This window comes from Coturnix japonica, chromosome 4 (assembly GCF_054131305.1).
Source record: "Coturnix japonica strain WE chromosome 4, WE-NBRP24, whole genome shotgun sequence".
NCBI classification, from domain to species: domain Eukaryota; kingdom Metazoa; phylum Chordata; class Aves; order Galliformes; family Phasianidae; genus Coturnix; species Coturnix japonica.
Window position 1 is genome coordinate 25,094,983 of NC_140666.1, and position 24,241 is coordinate 25,119,223.

General features: G+C 46.5%; 1 protein-coding gene across 2 annotated transcripts in view; it reads right to left on the reverse strand.

Annotated features, from left to right (window-relative positions):
• Positions 1-14,431, reverse strand: part of MAMLD1 (mastermind like domain containing 1) — a 72,576-nt gene extending 58,145 nt beyond the window's left edge. The window contains exons 1-2 of one of the 2 annotated variants that reach the window (XM_085546388.1): positions 14,221-14,431; positions 10,599-10,806 (exon numbers count right to left, since the gene is read on the reverse strand). Coding sequence is in view for 1 of the 2 variants with exons in the window: in XM_015860803.3 (XP_015716289.2) it covers positions 14,221-14,274 (54 nt within the window). In the remaining variant the exon portion in view is untranslated. The remainder of the gene's footprint in view (positions 1-10,598; positions 10,807-14,220) is intronic. The other variant, XM_015860803.3, reaches the window with a different exon arrangement.
• Positions 14,432-24,241: the final 9,810 nt, after the last annotated feature.

The window sequence follows — 24,241 nt, forward strand, 5'->3', positions numbered from 1 at the left end:
TTCACACACTACGGTTGCTTGTACCCACTCACTCTATGACGCAACACATCCCTTTCCTGCAATTCTGACTTAAGCAGACAGTTCTACTGTGCCTGTGAAGCTCTTGTCCTAGTGACACCTATTTGCTCGGACCCACAGCACCCATGCAAAATCCCCACCCGGTCAGACGTCCAAAGCAAGTCCTAAAGAGGAATATGCACATCCAAAAGAAAACATGCACCAAGATAAAAGCATTAAAATAAAGGAAGAAGTCAAGGAGAATGATCAGAGCCTCAGGGCCTGCAAGGAAGGAAGGAAGCTTTTAACAACACTAAAATATAAAATTGATTTGTACACATATTTGATAAAAATCAATACAATTAGCAAGTAACTGAATACTAGAAAGGGAAATTGATTGCTTGAGGGCCCAGAAGACTCAGGGCAATCAGTCCATTCTTCTAGCTCCTCCAGTCTTAATAAAAATTTACTTTTTCATAATCCTTCCTGAACTCTTTGCCCATTAATAATGCTGCTAAATAGCTCTTCTTTTAGCACCATTATTGCAGACCTGCTTGAATTACATTTAGAGGCAGTTCAGAGTGGCGTGTTCTGGCTATTTTGCTATCTGCTGCACAAACCTCCAAGCAACAGCATGAAAGAATACCGGCTAATGAACAGGAGCACGGGAACACTTGAGAAGAGCTTATAAAATTAAGTACCAAAGTTTAAATAAACGGATTACCATAGAATTGATTTGCTACATCAATTTGGCCAGCTTTTGCTGATACACCATTTCTCCCTCCAGAGAGAAGAGCCACCTTTTCAGAACAACTAATTAAATGTTTTGAACAGCGGCCGCACCAGGCGAGCAGGGCTGCATTGCTCAGCCCCTCCCAGCCATTCCTCGGCACTGCCTGAAATCGCTCCTCCATGCAACCTGGGGACAAAATATCTGCTGGGAAGTGAGTTGGGATGGTCGCAGCCCTGCTGTGGAGCAGTGCTCATAAGGTGCTCTGGCACAGATGTGCACTGAACTCTGCAAGGAGCCCTATCCAACTCATACAAATCATTTTTCCACATTCATGAGAACAGCTGCATGCTTAAAATTCAGTAACGTAGTTCAAGCTCATTCTAGTCCACCTCCAAAGGAGCATCTCAAGAAGTCATCCAGAAATCACAATGCTACTTGTATTTCCAGTCTGGCTGGACCACAATCACTGACACATTTTATCAGCTTAAGGAGGGTTCTACACCTCCAGACCCCAACAAGGGGAAGGTGCGGGACCAGGTGCCTCACAGCATCCTTGTTATTTTGTTACTGTAAAGCCTGTCCCACTGTTTCCTCCCAGAAAAAAAGAAACAACAGGATAGAAACACAGAGAGAAACCAGAAATTACAGTTTCAGCACTGGCCTTCTTCGAAACTGAGCAAGGTGCTTTGATCTCCTTGCCTCAGTTTCCCTGCCTAATGAAGTAAAGCACAGATGGTAAAACTTATTTCACCCAATTCATGCATCTCTTGGGAAGATGAAATGCTTGTTCTGTGTAAAGTACTTGGGAGATGAAAGGCATCAAGCAAACATTAATCTTGGTCACCACACCTACCAAGCGGATCTCCAGTACACGCGAGGATTTGTTTTTAAAGAGCCTTTGTGCAATTCAGGAACTATACATTCCTGGAGTAGTATAGCTAAATTAAAGCTAATCAAGAATTCCCCTGTTACTCAGCTTTCATCAGAAGAAAAATGATGCTCCCATTTCAAAAGACAGCCACAGAATGAGTTACATCAAACCAGCTGAAGACCACTTATAGCCTGGCCATGGAGGAAAGAAACTACAGGAGGGTGCCCATAGGCATTCACCTCTGAGCACACACACTGATAAGTCAGATCTTTTCTAATAAGGAAATGCAAAGTGACTCATTTTTCTGCATGTCAGAAGAGAATCAAAGAATCCTTTACACTCCTGCCTGCCTGCATAAACACTCAATTGTGTCTCCTTCCTTTGGAGAAGCTGTAAAAGAGAATACGACTGTCTTTTCAGGCTGACAGAATCCAAAGCCAGCTTATGATCCCAAATTTCATGGGAAGGACGTTTGGGAAGGTGGGTCACTAGCAGCTCATCCCCTCATTGCCTGGATGCACCATGGACATGCAGATGACCCTGGGGGCTGGCCCATGGAAGGCTTACATGCCCTGGGTGCTGCTGCTAATCCATGTGGGATGAGTGCCAGGCTATTAATGTCTTTAAGCAAGATCTGCATATCTAGCCCAGCAACCATCACTGCCCTGTGCAGGAATCAGGTGTGCCAGGTGAAAGCATGGAACAGTGAACGTGGGCAGCATAAGCAGGAGAGCAGGCATGCTGTAACTCCTGGCCTGGGGCTGGCACAGCTCAGGCTCAGCGAGTGCTTGCTCTCGTGGCACACTGAATGGCAGGCAGTGCTTTGCTCAGCCAGGTTGCCCAGTGCTCAGTGTGCACATACAGAAGTCCTACTACTGAAATAAACCAAAGTGACATGGGACTGCGGTCACAGCTGAATCTGGCCCCCCAGCACATCTCTGTGCTACTGCTGGGAGGTTAATTCCTCAAACACAACAACGCAAAGGTACAAAAGCGATAGTACAAAAAGAAATAACAGTTGCAAAATTAAGATAACAACAATAATAAACAAAATAAAATTATATACATAATGTATGTAAAGCAGTGCTGAGGGAGCACACAGTGAGCTGGCACATGGGAAACATTTTCTGTTCAAGTGGAAGCACTTGGAGATGCTGGACATGGCCATGAGAGACCCTCTCTATCTCCATCCTTTCCCTCTTTATATACCTCACCCTGTCCTGGACACCCACCCAGCATCTTCCCCAGCCCATGGCTTCATCCTCCCTCTGGGCCCAGCCCATCCCAGCCATTGCTGCTCTCACCCCTACCATGGCCTCCTCATACCCCAGACCTCTCTGCTGCTCGGCCGTGAGCTTCCTGGCTCTCCATCAGCAGCTCCAACTGCCCCAGCCCAGCCAGTCTGAGCCGCAGAGCTGCTCCTCCTCTGTGTTGGGGCCCAGCAGTATGCATAAACAAGCAGCTATGCAGACACAGAGCCACAGTCCAAAAGGAAATGACCACTGGATATTATTGCACAACCTTTCTTTATAATGAACATGTATTTCTTTAAAATGCGTGCCACCTAATCCCCTTGGCATTGCAAACATGCCCCACAGGGGGGTAATTTAAGTTAATCAAGCCCTGTGCTCCTCACAAGGCGTAACAGTTTGTCTCGCTGTGTTTTGGGGAGCAGATGGCAGAGCCCAGCACGAAGGCCACAACCTGCTGCTGCTCCTGGTGTGATGACCAGCAGAGGGATGTTCTCTGGATGAGTTGAGGGCTGCAAAGGGGTGAGCATTTTACATCCTGATCTGACAGACATGCAGCCTTCAGTAGAGATGCTCCAAAAGGACTGGCAGGCAGCCACCATCGGCCATTTACCGCTTGCTTACCACTGCTGCCACTCTCAGATATGATAAAATTAAAGCTGCTGGCTTGCATAAGACTTCCAGTAATTAGATCATGTCTTATCTTCACAAGCAACAACATCCAAAATCAGTTCCATGCAGGCAAGTAGCAAAGTGTTTCTTACACCACAGCACTTGACACTGGTACTGTAGCTCACATTTCTTTGCACGCTGTCCTGACAAATGACTTCAGGCTGTTCATAGCTGGGCACATGACTGCTAGCAACTGTTCAGAGAGGCTGAATTGGAGTTCAAACTCTCTCTGTGGACAGTCAAATGCTCAGTATCTGGTTGGATTTATTTGGGGTGGGGTGAAGGGTGAGAAGAGCTGTCAGGAGGAAAAAAAACAATCTGTAGAAGATGTATAGAGCTAAAAGGATTTTAAAGCAAGGACAACTAGGACTGCCTAAGTCAAGCTTTTCCAGGCACATCAGAATGATTGAGAAGGGGAAGCAACGTACAGTTTAGCCTGCAAAATTCAAGATCTTTATAATTCATAACTGACAGAAGACACACGCTTCTCCTTCAAAACACAGAGCACACCCCATAGCACCCAGCTGCTGGCAGAGTGCATGGGGAGCATCCTCACACCCACCGACTGGTCCCATGTCAGGGCTGCCCCCAGGCAATACTGGGGTAGCATTTTGACAGCAGCAGTGTGCAGAAACACTTCACAGTTATTAACTTGTTTGGTTTTGATTGCTGGATCAGTTCCCCCATTCCCAAGGCACTTAGATTTACTTTTTTAGCCTAACACTACAAAGTAGTCAAATCACTCCATTACAGCTGACAGACTTCAGGAGCCCTAAAGGGGAGGGGAGAAAAGCATCAGGAAACACATCTACATTTTCTCTTACATCTTTCACACTTGCCCTCAGCTTCAGATTCTACTCATCTACATCTCTGGAATTCAAGAACACTGAACTTCAACTGACACAAGAAGTTATTTGAAGATGCACAACTTTCACTTGAAATTAAGGCTGATCTACCTTCTGGGATCAGGGACTAAGATTCACTTCTCATAAAGATGGAAAGCGTGAACACACTCTCTTTTCTGCTTTAAGTCAAACACAAGTGTTGCTACAACCAAGAAAACATCCTCCTGATGCAACGTAAAGCTCAAACCAATCAATCCATACAGAAGATGAGGAGATGAGATGGAGAAGTCAAATATGCCTTTGTGCCCTTCCGTTGAAGGTGCAGAACAGGTAAGAATGGGAAGGCAAAGAAGATGGTACAGAAAGTCAAGATTAGTATGTAAACTGGGGGGCAGGGGGGAAATGCACTCATTCAGTTGGATTTTGACTATGGCTTCAATAGTCTACAATATTACTGCAGTAGTACAATTTCTTTTCAGTTTTATGCAGAGAAATAAAAAATACTAAAGATACATTCATGATGTAGAAGGCAAAAGGAAACTTTTGGATTAAGACAAACTCCAGTGTCCTTGTCTAATGCTCCCCAGTGCAAAATTAGATAGAAATTACTGCTTGCATAGTCCTGTGTGTTTAAAAATAATTTGAATGACCCACTGCTTAAAGCATGGAAAAGGACCTCTGTTATTATAAACCACACACATTTCATCTTTAGAATACACTCAAACTGACAGGGTAAAGCATAAAAAAGTTTCCCCAAAAGATTTTTTTTTTTTTAATAGAGAAAAAACAGCAAAACACAACTTAATGGAGCCTGCGATCAAATCATCTTACAGAGTTTGGCCTCAGTACACCAACAATGTCAGGCATTTCAATGCAGTAGCATCAAAACTAGATATTTACTAATATACTAACATACTAATATACTTTGGTAGTGAGTAACCCTTTGAAAAGGGAGGAACAAAAATTCCTTTTTAATGAGTCACCATTTGGCAGACCGAGATCAAAACCTTTTGCCTGTATTTCTGACTGCAGCGCTGTATATACTTGAGGTTTTCCCAGTCTGTGCGACTTTATTTAAATCAACGGAGTTAATTAAGAAAATAAGTAAGTTAGAAGAACAGGAAAAGTCAAGTCCTTCAAAGTGGCCGACAACCAGCATAACCTACCAGGTTACTGAAATACCAGATGAATTCAGAAACTATTTCTATATATAAACTAGGAATCGTGAAGATCCCAGTAGGATTTAAAGTAACCCGTCAAAGCAAAATGAAATTACACTCAGTATCCATTCTGATAACCACATCAAATGCACGTTGTGTAATTGTTCTCAAGCTAATGCAGCTGCGTGGGGAAAAAGCTTCTAGCGTGTGAGTGGAACTGCGTATGATGGATGGCTTCATAAAAGATTCATTTGTTTACCTTTGCCCAGAACTTCTATGAAGATGTGGGACTGAAAATGAAACGTTAAGATACGTCCATGGGAGTAGATGCCATTTTTGTCTTTAAATATTTTCTCTCTCCTGTTTTTCTTCTCTCCAAATTGTGAAGTTTCAGTAAGATAAAGATACCATAACATGATTTCAGGAGAAAAAAAAATCCACTTCCTTAGCCAAGACAAAGAAATAAAACTATCATTCATAGCAAGGAGGGACTCAGGGTAAGATACACTTCCTTTACTTTCAATATAATTTCCAGCCATGTGAAAAGTCCCAAGAGACCTCAGCTAGCTACAAGTATTCATGCTTTGCTAAATATTTATCTAGTTAACCTTCACACTAAGCAATCTTAAGGTAAAGCACCGCTATTCCCATTTTACAATGGACACATAAGAATTTGGGAGCTGTTTACTCCAAGAATTGTCTCCACCTCCAGAGATCAGCGGGGCTGTAGGCATTCAAAAAAAAATATCTAACAGTTCTGAAATTCACAAAGGCTTTATAGAGGCTTGGCTTCTACCTTAGGAAATCTCCAGATTGTTATTTCAAGACTCATATCCACAGAGCAGGAACCTGCAACCTGTCCTACACTGCTACCCAACCACTCTCCACACCGTGCTGCCACTTTGCCAAACCACCAAGGCCCTTACACCTGTTGATCTCCATTTCTGTTCAATTTATTTGTAGATCAGAAGCTGTTAGTTTAAATAATTACAGCAACTGGTTATAATTTGGGAATTTGGGAGAACTGAAGAAAGAATTCAGAGAAATAACGCAGCAGAGAGAATCAATCACCCATCTCGTTCCATTAGTCTTTTGGCAATCCCGTGTCACTGTTGTTGTGAGCCTGGGTAACGATGCCACATTAATCCTCCTTTTGAGAAAGGGACTACAAGCTTTGACTCTGTAACTGTGTCCTACCTGACCTTGGGGAATCTTTGGGGAAAATTTCCCATCAAATGCACTAAAAGCTTTTGCTGGAGGAGAATTAGTTGGGCTGCGTTTCATACAATACATGACACAAAATACCACCCGTCTTCTGTTTTCACTAGAAACAAGTTGCCAGTGTGTAATCAACAACTCCACACACTGAACGCTGTGTGAAAAATTGCATTTTTGAAGCGGTGTCAATAAGTCTGCTCAGAGGTGATGGACATGGGGCAGAACAAAGAGGCAGCCGCTGGATCTGGCCCATATAATGACAACTGCTCTTTTAAGGAAGTGCTCTTGAACTGAAGATAGGCTGCATTTCCCAATCCAAACATCCCCTGATCCAAATGAAAATAACACTTACTTGTAAACATTACAGAATACAGAACTCGAAAAGATGAAGTTCTTTATATGTTTCATAACAAATCCAGACTCCTTCCCTTCCTTCCAGACCAGACACTACTCTCGATGCAACGTGCAATACTGTCTTTCTGATACCAGTATGAGCAGACAGAAGAGGACATATGGCCTTTTGTACTGTTCCCAACATGCCGCATGTTACAGGAAAAAGGAAAAAAGGAAAGAAAATCATTACCCAGGCTGGAATAAACCCAGGCCATCTTAAAGATTTGTTTGTTGCAATTTGGAAGACCTTCATGGGAATACCAACCAACTATTCCTGAACACCTAATCCCAACCCAAAATGGTCGCTGGGTATCCAGTGCAAACCACGCGTTAATGGGCGTTAATGGGGGATATCTCTTGCTGATACAATCCTTTCAGGTACTTCTCTGCAACTAAGTATCATCTCTGTCACTGTGGCTAAGACTAACAAGTTAACAGCACTATTTACACTGGTACTGTTGTATCATTAGAAACAACAAGATTATGTACTTTAATTCTAATGCCAGCACAATTATTTTAACACCAAGTGTGTTAGATCTGACTCTATACCCCCTAAATTAATTTCAGAGTAGTGGCTAAATAAAATGACATAGTTCTTTGTGCTTTTGTTACAACATGCTCATGTGCAGCAAACTGTGAAAAAAAAATGTAGTAATTAGAGGTTAAATTAATCCCTGACAGACAGGCAGCTTAGCATAGCTGGGCTCTCTGCAGAGGACAGAAAGCTTGCCAGTCTTCTCCAGTTCTGCACAAAGCACAGACGAGATGGCAAGTGCATCCTGAGCACAAGGGGAATTCTGGCATTTGGAGCAAGCCTTCCAGTAGCCAATGCCAACACACAAATCTTGCAATGAGCACTATGCAGGCTCTGAGCAAGCAGGGCTGCATACTGCCTGATCAGGATCAACCACTTGACGTTAAAGAGAGGCTTTCGCACAGCAGAACAGGCTCCTAACTGCTGGATAATCCACCTCTGGATGTTAATAAAGTGAACAATGGCATTATATTGCACAACACAACTAGAAGAAGAAGGAAGCTACCTTACTTCTGATTTTGATGCAGGCAATGGATTTAATTGCCCACAAGAGAGTACGTATGCTGTGTTATTTTGAAAACAGTAACCAGGTACATCCTGGGTAGCTGTAAGTCCCAAACCTACATGGTGTTTCATTCTAGAGAGAAAGAAAAAGAACTTCCACAGAATTGCACAAGCAAAACTATGCGAGAGACAAAGAGTCAGCCCAATCCCTTTGATGAGATCCTTTAAGCATTTCTGCTTGAGTGTGTTGACAGAAGTAAACATTTTTCCTGCCTTTGTAGCCACAGCAGGATAGGAGCAGCCAGCTTCCAAGCCCACATGAGAGCAGCAGCCTGCTCTCAGGGAACAGAGCTGAGAAGTCCTGCTGTGGGAATGGGGCACCCATGGAGCCTGTCTTGTGGACACATATACTGCACCTCTCCTAGGGGACAGTGTGAAAGCTGGTGTCCTCCTGGCTGCCACTCAAGAGCTGTGCTGCCGTGGGGTGAAACAATAACCTAGTTAACACCCTCCCCTGCAGAGGTAATCCATACCATGGCTGCGACAGGCTGAGCCCCAGCTGCCCCTGCCTGAGCTAGGAAGTCAGGCAGGCACCACAGTCACAGCAGCATAAAACTCTACTGAAAAAAAAACCAAACAAACCCAAAAACAAAAACAAAAAAAAACTACCAAAAGCAAATGAAGAAAACACTTAGAAAAGCAAAACACGGGGATGGCTGAGATTGCAGATCAGTGTGGGAGTGCATTAACAGTGCTGGTATTTCTGTACTACCCGGATCATCAATTATTAACAAATTAGGACATGCCTTATGGGGTGCTTATGCAACACTTTATCAATAACACTGCCAAGTCCCTTTCAGGGGAAAGCAAAGCGAATTTCAACAAGTCACAAAGTGACGCCTGCCCCTGGATGGGACACATTGATGAATTCTCATTTTCCCCTCCTCAGCACAGTGATGGACCTGTAAGGAGCAATTCCAGCCAGTCCAGCACCCTGCTGGAATGGCAGTCTTGAACCAGGTCAGCGTGCACTGATGCCTTATGGCATCACAGCAGCAGCGCTGGGAGGAACGGGCCCAAACCCCACATCCCTCTCCTGGGGACACGACTAGCCCCAAGGACAGGCCCTGGCATTGTATGCCACCTGCCAGCTGATGCCTGGGCCAGGGAGGGGAGAAGCCTGCAGCTCTCTCCCCCACTTTACCCTTTAGGGGTAAAGCCGTTCCCTCATAGAAGGAAAGGATCCACTATAAATGCAGCCTACAATGTCACCTTCCCTCATCCTGCTGTTTCTGCCTCTTTTCCTTCAGCATGCAAGAGCGAGCAGGGTGGGGAGGACAAAACAACCCCACTTACCTATTCGAGGGCCCAATACTTAGGTCCTTAATGCCAGGTTCAAATCTTTGTGTCGCCCAATGGTAAGTTCCACTACACTGTGCTGGTCCCTGGCAGGAGAAGCAGCACTGTGTTCTGCACCTCCTGATGAGCACATGCTGAAGCATCCAAGCTTCACACCAAGCCAAGCACCACCAGCAGCTTCTGGGACCCGGCATGTAAACGTGCACAAAATGAGCACTTGCCTCTTGAAGACAAATAACCACTTATTGACAAATTTTCTTCCATTTGAAACAAGAAAATGATTATCAGTGAGGAGGCTTCCCAAGAGGAATTAAGACTCTTCATAGCACATTTGCATTTGCTACTTATCCCCTCCCTGATTGCATCACTCCATGTAGCACAACTGGTGCCTGGGAGGTGATGGAGTCACAGGGCCCTGCATTCATTGTCGATGAGATGCTCATTTTGAACAGCCTTAGCAGCCCAGGCCATAGCAAACCACAATGAAAGACAGTGGAAGAGACGGATATAAAGTAAAACCTTGAACCGACAAAGACGTCAGTTCCGTGCCAAGTGCTAGCAATAATAATAAAGATCACAGGAAGGAGGCTGTGATGGCAGCACAGAGAATTCTGCAAAGTTTCCCTTTGAGCTGCTGGCAGCCCTGAAATGGGTCACAGAAAGTCAAAACCACATTATCGATCACTGCCTATTCTGCAGGTGTGTCCGTCTTCTTAATAAAAACGCTTTTGCTATTTTCACGTAAAGCAGAACAATATTCCAGTCCCTTCCAAAGTCCCATGAAATCAGAAACAATGCTAATGATGGCGACACTAAATGCCTAAACAGTCCCTTTACATATTTTTAAGCAATTAGTTTTAGGGGTGAAAGAAAACAAAACTCATTATGAGTACACAAGTATCGCACACATTTGGCACTTCACAACCATCTTCTAAAGTTCCCCTTCTAAATTACCAGTGAGGGTGGAAGTCCCATACAACTGTAGTACCCAACATCTGAAAAAAATTAGAGCAGCCCCAACTCTGCTTTGAGCTGTATAAAAGAACAGTCGAAAAACTTACAGTTGACTGGTGCTACCTAGGTTACCCATCAATGGCATTGAAACTGGTATATTATTAAGAGAGGTGTATGATGGGAATTGGTTTATTGTGCTGATCCATAGTAACCAGCTCCCGTTCGTCCATCATTTATCTCTCTCACCAGCGACATATGGGTTTGTCTATTCACACTCTCAGCATTCTCTCTGCTCCAACAAACAGTCAGCCTTTTCTGCTGGGATAAGGAGATTTTTTAGTTACATCCATTATGTGCGTATCAACATTTATGGCAGGAAGATAATTGCCAAAGAGCTCAGGGGGATAAAAGCTCCCTCTTTATAACACAAACTCCCTTAAAAAAAATAAATAAAATCAATATTGATATAAAACAGTTCAACATGAAGCCTTGCTCTGTCTTCTGCTTCTTTCAGTTGGAAATACTTCTTTCTTTTTTAATACCAAGTCAAACTGGAATGTCATGTAGAAAGATTTCACAGTGACTTAAACGCTCTTCCCATACAGGAAAAAAATAGCAGTGTACAATATTAATTGTTCCTTAAAGAAGTAAATGGCAAACGTGTCAGATACAAAGAGGGCTCCTTGGAGAGGCGCTGGCAGCATTTAAACTGATTTAGCTCTCTTTATTTGGGGACCACATCAATTAGCAGGGAATTGTAACTTATAATCGCCTTCTCCTAAAGGCTGAAAAATGCTGACATCTCAGAAACAGCAGGCACTAGGGAACAGTGAAACCTGGGGATCCTGCCTTCCCTCCTAGTCAGAGGTTCTGACAACCCCCAGTTTGGGCAAGTCCATTTGAGGTGGCTTTTGCAAACTTACTTCACCTTCTCATGGCCACATGCTCGTGAAAGTTATTTTAAGGATACTTCCATGGAAGCAACAAGCAGCAGAGCACATTTATCGATTAAATGACAAGGAACCAGTGAGTAGCACAGCACATCACCTATGGGATGGCTGGGGGAGCCCTCTCAGTGCTACCCCTGGCCTTGGGTTGCCTCCTGCCCTTACCCCAGTGTGGTGGGGCAGCAGTGCTGACAGGCACCTGGGTTGGGAGCTCTTGCAGTGTCTCGCATCCATTTAGAAGGCATCTGGCACAACAGCTCCTAAACCCATTTAAAATCTCTGCAAGCTACGTTACAAAGGTACTAATGAGATCGGTGCAAAAATTAGAACTCAGTTCAGTGACACGCTGTATTCACAAAACGCTTCCACCTGTGGAGCAGGAGGCCATACAAGAGAGTTAATATATATAACTGTCTCCTGTAACTACTAATCTCCCCCCAAATCCTTTAACAACTGCATTGGCTTTAAAAAAATCTGGGAGCCTTTGCAGGTTCAAACCACGCAGTTACAAGGGACTACAAGTGAAGCCCTGTCCATATTTGCTTTTCCAATTGTGAAGTTTTAGTTTAAAGGATTAAAAACAGAGACAGAAAACCTCGAGATAAAAAACAAAACATAACAAAAACCAGCCCAAAACCTCCAAAAATAAGATGCTAAATTCCATTGGGGCTGCTCGGTTCTAAGCATTAAGCAGCTTTTTACCCGCTAGAGAGGAGCAGCCGAGCGCCTGTTACCTGCCTTACAATGCACTCTATTTGTTTTCTATCCCTGAGCAACAGACTATTTCCTGGTTCAGTTTAAAAACTCAGTGACGTTCCAATTTCAGCCCACACATGTGTGTCACTGTCAACGTCAGTGGCAGGAAAACATTAGAAGTCACCCCTTGCTAATGCTTTCCTAACATGGAATTTCCTTGTATCGCTCTCCCTCAGCCCACCTCCTCCCTCCAAGCTGAGAGCATCTTTCCCAAATTGCTCCCCCCCCCTCCCCACTCCAAACATATGGCAGCGAGAGAGAACTGAAAATGGTCAGTGCCAGGAGCAGATCGTTGCTTTTTTGGGTGCCAGCGCGCAACTTCCTCGTGCTGCTCCAGCTCGCAGCACCCGGTAACGCCGCTCGGAGGGCTGAGGGGGCGGGGGGCAGCTTGCGGCAGGGGCCGGGGGGGCGGCAGGTTTAAGGCCGTCCCGGCTGCCCCCCACCGGAGGCACCATATGGCGTAGCCTCACGTCGGCGGCTTTATTTCTCCGTCAGCTCGCCCCGTAGGAGGAGGGGGGAGGGAAGGGGGAAGCTCCGGGGGGGGGGACAGGCCCAGGCCGTTCCGTATTACCGGGGATTACAGAACCGAGAGAGGGAACACTCGCGTTATATAACGGGGTGTTACGCCCCAGCGGCCGGGAGCTGCGGAGAGAACAAGCCGTTCAGTGCCGCCCGTGGGTCGGAGCGGAGCGGAGCTGCGCGGCGAGGGCGGGCGGAGGTTACTCTCCCTCCTCCCTCCTCCTCCTCCCCCCCCGCCTCGGGACCGCCTCGTGGCGCTCCGCCCGGGGCTCCACCGCCTTCCGACGGGGCGCGGTGCGGCCATCACGCGGCCGCCGGGGCAGCACCAAGCGGGTGGCTCCGCGGCGCCCCCGCCGCCGCTCCCTGCCCACGGCGGGGCTCCGCCGCCGGCCCCCGGGAAACAAAAGCGGCCTCGGAGTGCTTTGTTTCGGGCTGGCGGCGGAGAAGCCCGGAATGAAAGCGAAGCGCTGCCCTTCGCCGAGCGACCGCTCCGCGCGGGGCCTCGGCGTGTCACCCCGTGACAGCCCTCGCCGGCCGCGGCCGAACAAAGCCTCCGTGCCCCGGCCCCGCCGAGCAAAGGCCCGAGTCGCATAGCGGCGGAACGTCAGCCGGCTCCGTGCCGGCGGGCGGAGGGCAGCGGAGGGCAGCCGAGGCCGCCGGACCCGGTCGGGGAGCGCCTCGGGCACCCTGCGGGCGCTCCCGGTCGCGCTTTCCATCTCGGGACGAGAACCCGGAGCAGTCGGAGGCGCAGGGCAGCGGCACCAGCAGCACCAGCAACACGCGGTCGGGTCTCCGCACGCGAACGGTCCCGGGAAAAGCCGCACGCACCGCGTCCCGCACCTGGGGCTGTCCCTGCAGCCGCGCCGGCGCCCAGCCTGCGGCCGCGCTCCGTTCGGGAGAGCACGGAGGCTGCTGCGGGGCTCTGCTGAGCCTTTTGTTCCTAATCCTGACGATATAACGCGTGCCGCAGGCTCCCAAAAGAACCGGGAACGCCGCTGCTAACGCAAATACCGGGAGTTCTTAAAAAAAAAAAAAAAAAAAAAAAAAAGAAAACGCAGCTCAGCACCCGGCGCTTTACCCTTCGTGCGACACCTTCCCGGAGGAATCTCCGTGCGGTGACGGCTTTACTCTCCTTTGCCTGTTCTGACTTTAAATTAGAAACCCCCGGCCGCCCGTGCAGACGAGCCGCCGGCGTTCACGCAACGCCGCCTCGAGCTGCGACCGGTGTCCGGCGCCGCTCGGCCCCGTCCCGTGCACCGACCTGCTGGCGGTGACACCGTCCCCTTGGTGCCCTACCCGCCGACACATCCCGGCCCCTGGGCCCGCAGCACCCGCAGAGCGCGGTGGAACCCTCGGCCAAGTTCTCGGGCTCCGCTCCGCCGCCGGCAACTGCCCCAAAGCGCCCCCGAAAACTTTCCCTGCCTGCCCGGCTCGGGCCGCGGGGTGCCCAGCTCTTTCAGCACAATCACCGACTTCCCCGGCCGTATCGATTTCAAACACTGCTTACCGGAATATGCGGCTCCATGCGTGGTGCTTCTACCCGCTGGGAAACCAGCAGCATCTTGGAGTGGGGATCAACCGGCTTTTAGATCCACTTTGGCTGTATTTAGCAAAGCCCGGCACCGCGGAGGACTCGAAGACTGTTTTCTCCTTTTAGGTTCCAGACAAGTTCATCCTGGCGTTGCAGTTTGCTAATGATTCACTGTCTGTCTCAATCTGCTCGCTACATTTCCATCAACCCACAGCTTCCTCACTTAGAAGGTGGAGTTTGTGGGGTTTAAGTTACTGATAGGCATATCTAAGTGCTGTGTCACTCAAAGAGGAGGAGACACACACACACTCACACACACACTCTCACACACACCGCTCCGGGCTTAAAGGGGAAGCGGCGCTTTCCTCTCTTCAGAAGCTGGAAACCTCAAAGAGCCAAGGAAATTTCTTTTTCATGTACATAATGGCAAAAATCCGGCAGCCTGTGGACAGCATTTTAACATGCAAAATGCTGCTGAGCATCTTTAGAGCCTACTTTGCAAGGCATCAGTTTCATGTAGTGCAAAAGTAGGCTGGCTCCAGAAAACACTGTAAATGGATTGAATTATTTCCCTGTCGTCCCCCCCCGCCCCTCCCCCACACACACACAGAAACACAAATCTTAGTGTACAAATCACTGTGAAGAGACCCCGGGGTGCAAAGAGCAAAAGTGTGATCTCCTTTCTTCATACCATGACGATACAATATTCTGCACTCTGAACAGTCATAGAAGGGTTAAACTCACCTCACACAGGTGAACCCAGGTTAGCAAGAAGGAAGCAGCAGAGTTGTTTTATTTCCCTGCTTTGTGCTGTGCACATATTTCTGGAGACAGGTCCAAATCCAAACAGAATTCTGCCATAAAACCACTCACCTCTCTGCCTGCAAACACACCGGTTACCAGTGCAGCCTTGGGTTGTTCATTCTGATAGACCACCAGCTGAAGGCTGAGAGCCCACCCTCACCTCTCCAGCAAACTGCAGGCAGTCAGGAGGGCAGGTGAGCCTGTGAATAATTGCTGGCATCATTTCATTACCTTCCTAAATCTGACCCTCCTGTCCCACTGTCCTGGAGGTGCTGGAAGCCCTGTCCCATACACTGACAGCAGATGAGAAGTGGGAGACGTTGCACCCCTGCTAATGAAATGGCTGATTTATACCAGCCATAAAGTAGAACTAGTTGAAAATTATAGCCTACAAAGTTAAGAACTTATTTTAATAAAATCCACTGACTATGCCCAAATGGAGGTTATTGGAACCAGGTTCTGGCCTCACTTTCCTGAAACATTTCCATCCAGCAGTGATCTTCAACTTGCACTTGGGTTATAGACCAAGCCCATCTTTGCATGTTTCATAACAACCCTGAGCTAACAAATATCAGCAATATCAGCTCATCAGCAGGGATACATCTGCTTGCACCTTTGCTCACACCTCTAGCTCATACATAAAGGTGTGGATGCCAGGATTCTTGTGTTTGCTGGCAGAGGAAGCTGGGCTCATCAAGCACACTGTGTGCAGAGGATGAATGTGTGGCTGATCTGTGCCATGCTTTCACACAGGACCTGCAGCACACACTCATCATCTGTCTGGAAGCTTTGGAAAACCACGTCACTCATGACTCTTCCCAGTCACCTGAAGTTCGTGACAGACAGCAGAAGTTGTAAGGACAGTAATTTGCATGGTTTGCCATGGGAAGCTGGGACAAAGGGCTTCCCCAGATGGAAGCGACATGAGTGGGGTTACTCAGCTGTAGGAACCTGGGCTGTACCTGCTTGTGCATCATGTTGCTGTCTAAATTCAGTTGTCTGGGGGATCTGCTTGTCAGATGGTGGCTTGCGTCCTCCCTGTGAAGGTGGGAGATGATTTGAGTCCCTGTACACTTGGGTGGGAATGGAACTGACACGGAGCTTTTCGTCAGCCTGAAGCTTTAATATTCACAGAAAAAACATCATTTGCTTTGTTCATTTCATACAAGTGGGGACATTTATTTCCCAGTGGAGATGCTAAATATTGCCTGTGCCATGCTTGCTTTGCAAGAGGCCCCAAGACAGTTGGGATGGGCTGCGACAAGGCCAAGGTGAGGGCAGAGGTTTGCATCCTGCAGGGCAGTGCAGGCTAAGCAGGTCCAGAGCAGAGCCCCTGGGTGGCCATGCTGTGGGACTCCTGAATGCACTCCTGGAATCAGCACAGATGGGGAATTACAGTGGGCATGGGCTGCCCCACTACACGTCTTGTTCACCAAAGGGAGCAGCAACTGAGCAGTGCAAGGGCTGGTCACAGATTCACTCAAGGATTCGCGAATTTCTCAGCAATCCAAAAGCAGATGGATGGAAACAATGCAATGCTTGCTACTTGCATGTTTTTGACCGGCAATCGAGTAAAATCAATGGCTTTGTCTGAAAAACATTTTGAGTGTATGTTTACTGGAAGCTAAAACTCAAAGTACAGCTCTTGGGGAGTGAAACTGCATGAACTGCAAGATAAATACACAGCTCTTCACCAGCTGAGACAAGAGATTGTCCTAATTCTGCCCCAAATACAAAGACTTAGCATGTGAGAATGAGAGGCAAAATTCAAGGGAGATAAGTGAGGTGGTGCTGTGTGGTGTCAGGAGTTGGACTCGGTGATCCTGCTGACCTCCTCCAACTCAAAAGATTCCAAGATTGTATGATTCTATGTACGAATTAGATTTGCTCCATTCCAGAGTAAAGGTAATTATTAGGCTGAATATAAGCAGGACCATAAGTAATAAAATCTTTCATTTGAGAGCAGTTGACTACAGTTTCAATATGGCCTTCCACTGATTTGGACACAAAAGAAGAATGCAGCTGATGATGGCAACTTTGGCATTGGTAGATGCCAAATTTCTTATTTACATGAGTGCCCACAAAAGAACATATGGGTGAAATCACCGAAGTATGGACTGACATGCTAACATGTCAGTGAACTAGTTTAGGAAGTTATATAAATCAAAGTGAGTGCTGAATTTGTCTCCTGCTTGAAAAATAGACAGAGCTCTAAGCAGAATCTCTGTGCTTAGCAGTTATGAGTTGGAAACACCGTCGGTAATTTCTCTGTGCTTCTGCAATAAGTTGCACAGCATCAAATATCAGCTCGTATTGAAGTATAGGTTAAAGCCATGCTGTTAATGTCTGCTGGCTTGCCAAATGCTTGTTCCAAACTGATCTGCTTTGAACTTATGCTTTAAATACAGAAATCAATTGTTTGCATAGGTCAAAAACACACTTAAACACATGCTTAACATTGTGTATGACTCTCAGAAATGGAAGGGATTACTTGAGTGCTTAGGTAAGTACGCAGATATATGTCTGCACATCGGCACTGGTGTGACTTGCTTTCATGAGGCAAAATCCTACAGCCGTACTGACAACTCACTACCCAAGATCTTCTTGGGTAAACATAAGTCTGCTGATGTCATCCAGGCCTTTCGTTTTCACTGGTGTGAACTCTGGCCTGCAGGTTTAGCTCTGTAGTGTCCTGACTCCCTGCATCTTTGCTTACTCTTGGGCCATACAAAGTCACAATGCACTTGGAGTGCAGATCACCACCAGGATGGAGGGTAGGAAGCAGTGCTAGGTAAATATCAAATACCCCGTGTGCCTTCTTCAAGGTCAAAATATTCTTTGTACAGGACTCACCGTCATCTCATTTCTCTCTCAGCTAATAAGATACAGATAGAAGCGGATACAAGTGAAAATAATATGACAGCAACAATAGATCAAAAACTTTTGCTAATTGATGGCGTTTCCCAGTCTCTGATCTGTGCACACATCCCACATGCCTAGCAGGGGCTGGCGGTACTGGTCTGATGAGCAAATGTGGACAGGTGGCATTTGACAGGTTTCCATATTAGTAATGGGACTGTGCAGTGGGGCACCTCTGTGACTCCAGTACCCGTCTGAAAGCAAGCCATCACCAAAAGGATGCAATAATATGAAAAATGTGTAGCAGTAATTCTAGATTCACTGTTGCCTAACTGCTAGATCACACAGCTCATATGCATGTGCAGTGATCAGGGACATAGGGGTCGCACTCAGCTCCTAATGAAGTGAACAGAAAAGGAGATTCTGGTCCATACCTGATGCAACTGACTCCAGTTGATTTAAATATCTAAATCTGCAAAAATTGTTCTATATTCATTGTTTTTAGAAGACAGAATCATATAATTTTCCTTCCCTCAGGAAACAAATATTCACCTTTCTTCCTTAATTTTCCTTTTCATTCCCAGAAAGATCCTCTCTTCACTAGAGCTGCTGCTAGATTTTAAAGTAGTCTCTGTTTCGTGACTGTCAACTATTCTTTCCATGCCAGATACATGGCAAAGTTAGATATTCCTCAACTCAAAACAATCTACATGAATATTCATAAACTACCTGATGGCAGAATTGGCCCTGAGATTTAAAACCATAAAACCCACAGAAGCAAATGTTGCCCCTTTCCCTTTGTCAGAGATCCCTTGGATCAAGCACAGAAATTATACTTTTATGCCGTTGCCAAGAAAATGCAAAACCAATGCATGTAACATCCCATGTTCAGTTTATTAAAGAGAAGTGCCTGTAATGACACGATACTCAGCCAGACTAGGATGTTGCCAATGTCAGTTTGTGATTTACTAGAAATTATTGATTTCAAATCTTGGTTTCCCGGGGCTACCGAGCATATCCTGTCATATGAATATGCATCCGTTTGCTAGCGGCTGCAGCCTTGTGTAAGAAGTGTGTTGTCTTAACTGGTGTCAGGTTTCTTGAGCCAAAAAAATAAAGCTCTCCTCCCCTTCAGTGCAGGAACGCAGATCAGCTTTTAAGTCAGGGTTCTGTGCCCAATACAATCTCTGCAGCAGCTCTGGCTCCCATCCAGAATTTTACGTTTTGTTTTGAAAATGCATAAGAAAGCACTGTCCTGAGAAATTGCATTCCCCCTAAAGAAAAGGGCTCACGAGATTTAAATTGGGAGGTAGTTCCAGCCTCAGACTTCTGCGACTTGTCCTGTACACAAAGCAGCAAGTTGGACCTTAACTCTGTTGAGGTGCAGATCCGTCATGGGCAAGTCACACAACACGCAAGTGCAAAGGGCTGGTGGGGACAGTAACTCACACTTCATTACAGGCAAGTGTGACGGCTGAATTGCCAGCACTTGGAAGATCTGTGCTCTTTCTGCACTGGGAGTCTGGGCACAAGCGCCCTCTCAGCTGAAGCCTGATGTCCTCCTGCCCATTCATCGCACCTGGCTGCACCCTTCTTCTGTTTGGCCCTCCCACTCAACCTTCCTCCCAGTCCTTCAGTTGTGCCTTCATGTCTAAACCCAGCTCCCATCCCCAAGGAAGCTCTCTGGGTTGGGGATGGCTCTGCCTACCCTGCTGCCTGGCTGTGCCACGCTGCCCTGTGCAGCTGTCCTGTGCTCCCTGACCACTGATGGGGGCTCTGGGAGCAATGGGAGAGCCCATTGTGGTGCCGTGATGGCTGTCATTGGCTGCTTCTGGAAGTACTACGGCATTTGTGGGATCTGGTGAAAGACGCTGACGCTTGTGCTGTGTGCTGCCTTTGGTATAAGCCCTTCTCAATGTTCACAGCATGTTTTTGTTTGTATGTTTTTCTCCAAAACAGAAATCTCTTCTTTACCATCACTTTTCTCTTGTCATGCACATGTCACAATGAATTATCTATTTACTAAAATACAGAACCTTCAGGGCTGACAGCAGTGGAAGAAACGACAGATTCAACGGGACTACATTTTTGCATAGAGCACATGGATTAAGATGGGAACAGTGGGAAGGGGAGCAACCTACGCACAGTGCTGAACCTGTGCAGGTCAGGACAGCAAGAGGTACGGCTCTGAGCCCAGTGGCAGCTTCCAGCAGGCTTACCTTCACATTCCTTCTAAGCACACTAGCTCTTCTGAAAGTAATTGAAAACAATTTGTTTTCCCAAATTACAAAGACATCATCTTGCTCCTGCAGGAAAAGGAAAGGAGAGAGGGAGAGAGGATGGGAAGCGCCACAGCTTCCCATGGCACGTGAATGCTGAGAGCAGAGGGATCCTGAATCAGTGCCAGGGGCTGACAGCAGCAACGCATGGTCACTGCTGCAGGAAAGGGGCTATCTCACCTGGCTACTAAAAGTTATTTCTGCCACAGCTATTTGAACAAAACACTTGACAGTTCAATTAATTCAAGCGTGTCCCTTCTTTTCATGGGAAAAACATGGGGTAAGTCCAGGCAGGGAATGAATGGCATCTAGTTTAATGAGGAACTGTGCAAAAAGAGAAAAATAATGGTTTTCTAAACTGTATTACATTCTGTGGTAGCACCATATGCTATTTTCTTGATCCTGGTAATCCTGCTGTATTTTTATCTTGGCTAGTACCAAAGACGGAGCTAGATGAGGCCAAGTTCTTCCCACATATCCATGTTGAAGGCAGTTTACCTTCGCTATGCGAATCTGAACCAACAGACACTCAACTGCTTCATATCACTCCCTTATTTTCTGTCTATATCCAACTTTGGCATTTAAATGTAATTCTCCATATCCTGAGTTTTTGGTGAAGCCTTTTTTTTTTTTTTTTTTTTTTTTTTTTTTTTTTTTTTTTCCTGGAAATTTGGGATTTGAAATCATGAGCTTCTACTGCTTCAGTTTAAGGATCAGATCCACTAATTAGATGCTGCAGCAGACTATAAATTGCTCATGTTCCAGACAGAGGAAAACAACAAAAAAGCCACTCTGTGTCAGTGGGGATGTATTAACATATATGTAGGACTTCATTCTTCTCTTAGTTGAACAAATATTCTTTGATAAGTCCTTAGGAATCACTTTTGAAGCCAGTGGCATTCTTCCATTATTAGAGAGAGGAGAATAGCAGTAACTATGACAGAGAACAGAATCAACACTGAGTTGAATTGGGTGGATTTGAAGCACCTGTAGGACAGGGTGCCCTAGTGTGCTAGCCAAAGGGTGGTACTCCCTTTCCTGTGTGCAGTAGCCATACCGCTTCTACAGGGAACACAGCCCTCTGAATGCTTATCACAATAAGCAATAATACAATCTGTGGTGCAACGAGACTGAGGCTTTTGGAGAGCCGGTCCAAGGATGAAAGAAATCACACTTGAGATTCGCCAGGAATTCACATTATTTTGGAGGCTTTTTGTAAGGTGCTGGTATGAACATTTATCACAGTTTCTATAGGGGCTATGGGAGAGTATTTTCAAGACAGATGAATTGAAATCAATAACAATGAAACCTAGCAGCATGGAGGTAAGAGCAGTTTTCTCTGTTGGGGCTCATCTGTGATACAGAGATGATGCCAGATCTGCTGTGATACAAACATAGTGGGTACAATTTCCAATTATCGCATTTCTTTCTGTAAAATCTTCAGAGCATCTTCAGTGTTAAAATAATTGATCCTTGGTTGACAGCCATCTCAATTCTGCCTATACAGCCTGATCAGCTCATCCACTGTCCTAGGGTAGAACTGCCCACACAGCCTGCAGGCCAGGGAAACAGGTACCATTTTGGGTGCAGTGTATATGAGGGAAGCAAGGCAAATTATGTCCTGGCAAAGCAAGGAGAGCTGAATGGCAATTCACCCATGTCTTTTTAGTATTGAGGAGTAAAAAAAAAAAAACAAAACAAAGAGAGATTTTTCTGAGATGAGAATTCAAGTGTCCCTGATCATTTAGTTAGCAATGCACATTATGCTCATTGTGCTGGTATGTGACACCCTGTGACCACATTGCCTCGTGGTAGCTTTTCACCAGCCCAAAGAGAGGCATGGTTAGCATCCCAGAGTCGCTCTGGGAACCAGGAATACACGTTTGGGAGGCATCTCTTCTAATGGGCATGGCTGAGCTGCGGGCCTGCCCCAGGCAGATGGTAAGCTCTGTCTCGCTGTGGTGGTGGAGGGAAACTTCCTGGTGCAGCAAGGCCATGGATCTGCTCAAAGCCTGCAGGGAGCATTGGCTCCTGAGGCCACACAGAGTCTCCCTGGGAGGCAACTGGAGGGAATTTCTTCCACAAGAGTGTGTCCTGTGCAAAAGACATTGGTGCCTAAGTCACCTGTGAAACTGTAGCAGAGAAGGATGTTGTGGGATACAGCAGGCTTTCTGCATTTTGGCAAGATCTGAATCCACAGCTGCTTATAAAAATGTGATCAGTAGCCTGAGAGCCACTGCAAAGATGTTCTGAGTGCTAGAAAATTGTAATAAACTTCTCCCCTGCCCCATATCTTGTGAGTAATCAGCGGCTTGTTAGTGGGAAGACTCAGCCAAACAACGACCGGGCTTCTAAACTATTTCAATTACCCCTAATGAAGAAGGATCAGGGAAACACCTTAAACACCTTAAACAGATCAGCAGTATAAATAGACAAAATGACTCTCTAGAGAAACCCCCAGACACTTGCCAGGGTTGGCTTTGGAGCCAACCGTGATACAAATGCATGAAATATTATTTGCTTAATGGTTGTGAAGTGTTGCTCTTTAAAGGTTACTGTCTTCCTGTCCAGACAGAGCTGCAGCTGAATGATGAATGAAGTGAGAGGTTTTCAAGTACCTGCAGCTCCCATGAGTGTCAACAGGAATTTGGGGGTGACCAAGGCTGGACCAGAAAAACCAACCTGCATATGATACTAAGAAGTCCCAGGGCTACTGCCCTCCTCGGCCCTGGCCTTGGAGGAGTGCTGGGAGGGCTCTGAAAACGCTGTTGTTTGGGAGACCTGAGCAGGGCACTGGGCCAAAGAGCTGGTCTCTGCCATGACTTTGGGAAGAAGTCCATCTGTGGCTGAGGAAAGGAGCACAGTGAATGCTGCAAAAAGTGCAGCAAGGCAGAATTTTTCTTCCAAGGGAATTTCCTTCTCTTCTCCATTACAAGTCTCACCATATACAAATAGTTGGCTTGTTATTGCAGCTCAAAGGAATGAATGAGCTCAAAAGAATGTGAAGAAGAGAGAATGCTACAGTTCCTCTGGGAAGAGTTGCTTCTTTTTATTTAACTTCTCAGCTTGGTTAATATTTTACTGCTGTTCAAAAGCAGCCCCGTCAGAATGCTCGGTCCCATGCTGTATAACTGGACACACCTCCGAACTGCGAGCCCTGCTGCTGCCTGCAGCCATCTAGAAGCATTCTGTGCATCTGCGTGTTTGAAAGTGTCTCACAGTTTTGTTCCTTCTGAATGTGCATTCAGCCCTGCGTGCTTGCAGAAATCTGAGTTTGGGAGAGTAAGGAGAGTCGGCCATGGTTGGGGGTGGGAGCCGTGGGAGCCCTCCCCTGGGACCCAAGGCAGTGCCAGCATGGAGCTTCTTTGTGAGGGAACAGCAGGGCCAGGTTGAGGTTCACAGGACCTAAGTGGCTCCAGGAAGGCACACACAGCCCCAGCTGCACGCAGTTCATGCACCAGACAGTGGCCACAGGTTCAGTGGGGCCAAAACACCGGGCTCGGGCCCTCAGAACATCAGGTCAGGCCCACCAGCGCCAGCAGAGATGGACAGGATCATGGACTGCTGTGCATCACAGCTTTCAGCCTGCTTTCCTAAACTGCAAAACCATTAAATATTTAGGTGGCCATATGCAAATCATTTAAATTTCTAGTTTCTAGGAAGCTCACCATGTCATACAGACGTGCTTTGTGCAAAATGCCTCTTCCTATGCTCCCATCAGTTGCTTGTTTTAAACCTGTAAAGGACTTAACTAATGGCTAATTGTTGACCACTTTTTTTTTTCAAGGACATTAACAGATGAGGGAGGAGGAGGGAGAAACAGAAACCCGGAGACCTGGGCTTCTCTCAGAGAAAACAAACAGAAGAAAACACATTTTTGTGTATGTACCAAAGAAAAACCTGGGACCTCTCTCCTTTTTGCTACCCACCCCCCTCCAAGGGTAACAATTTGGCAGTTCAGCAAATAAACAGCCCTTTATTTAGGAGCTGCCTGGCTGACACCAAGCACTCCAGAGGCAAGGGCCCCAGATCTTCTTTTCTTCGTGTCACTGTGG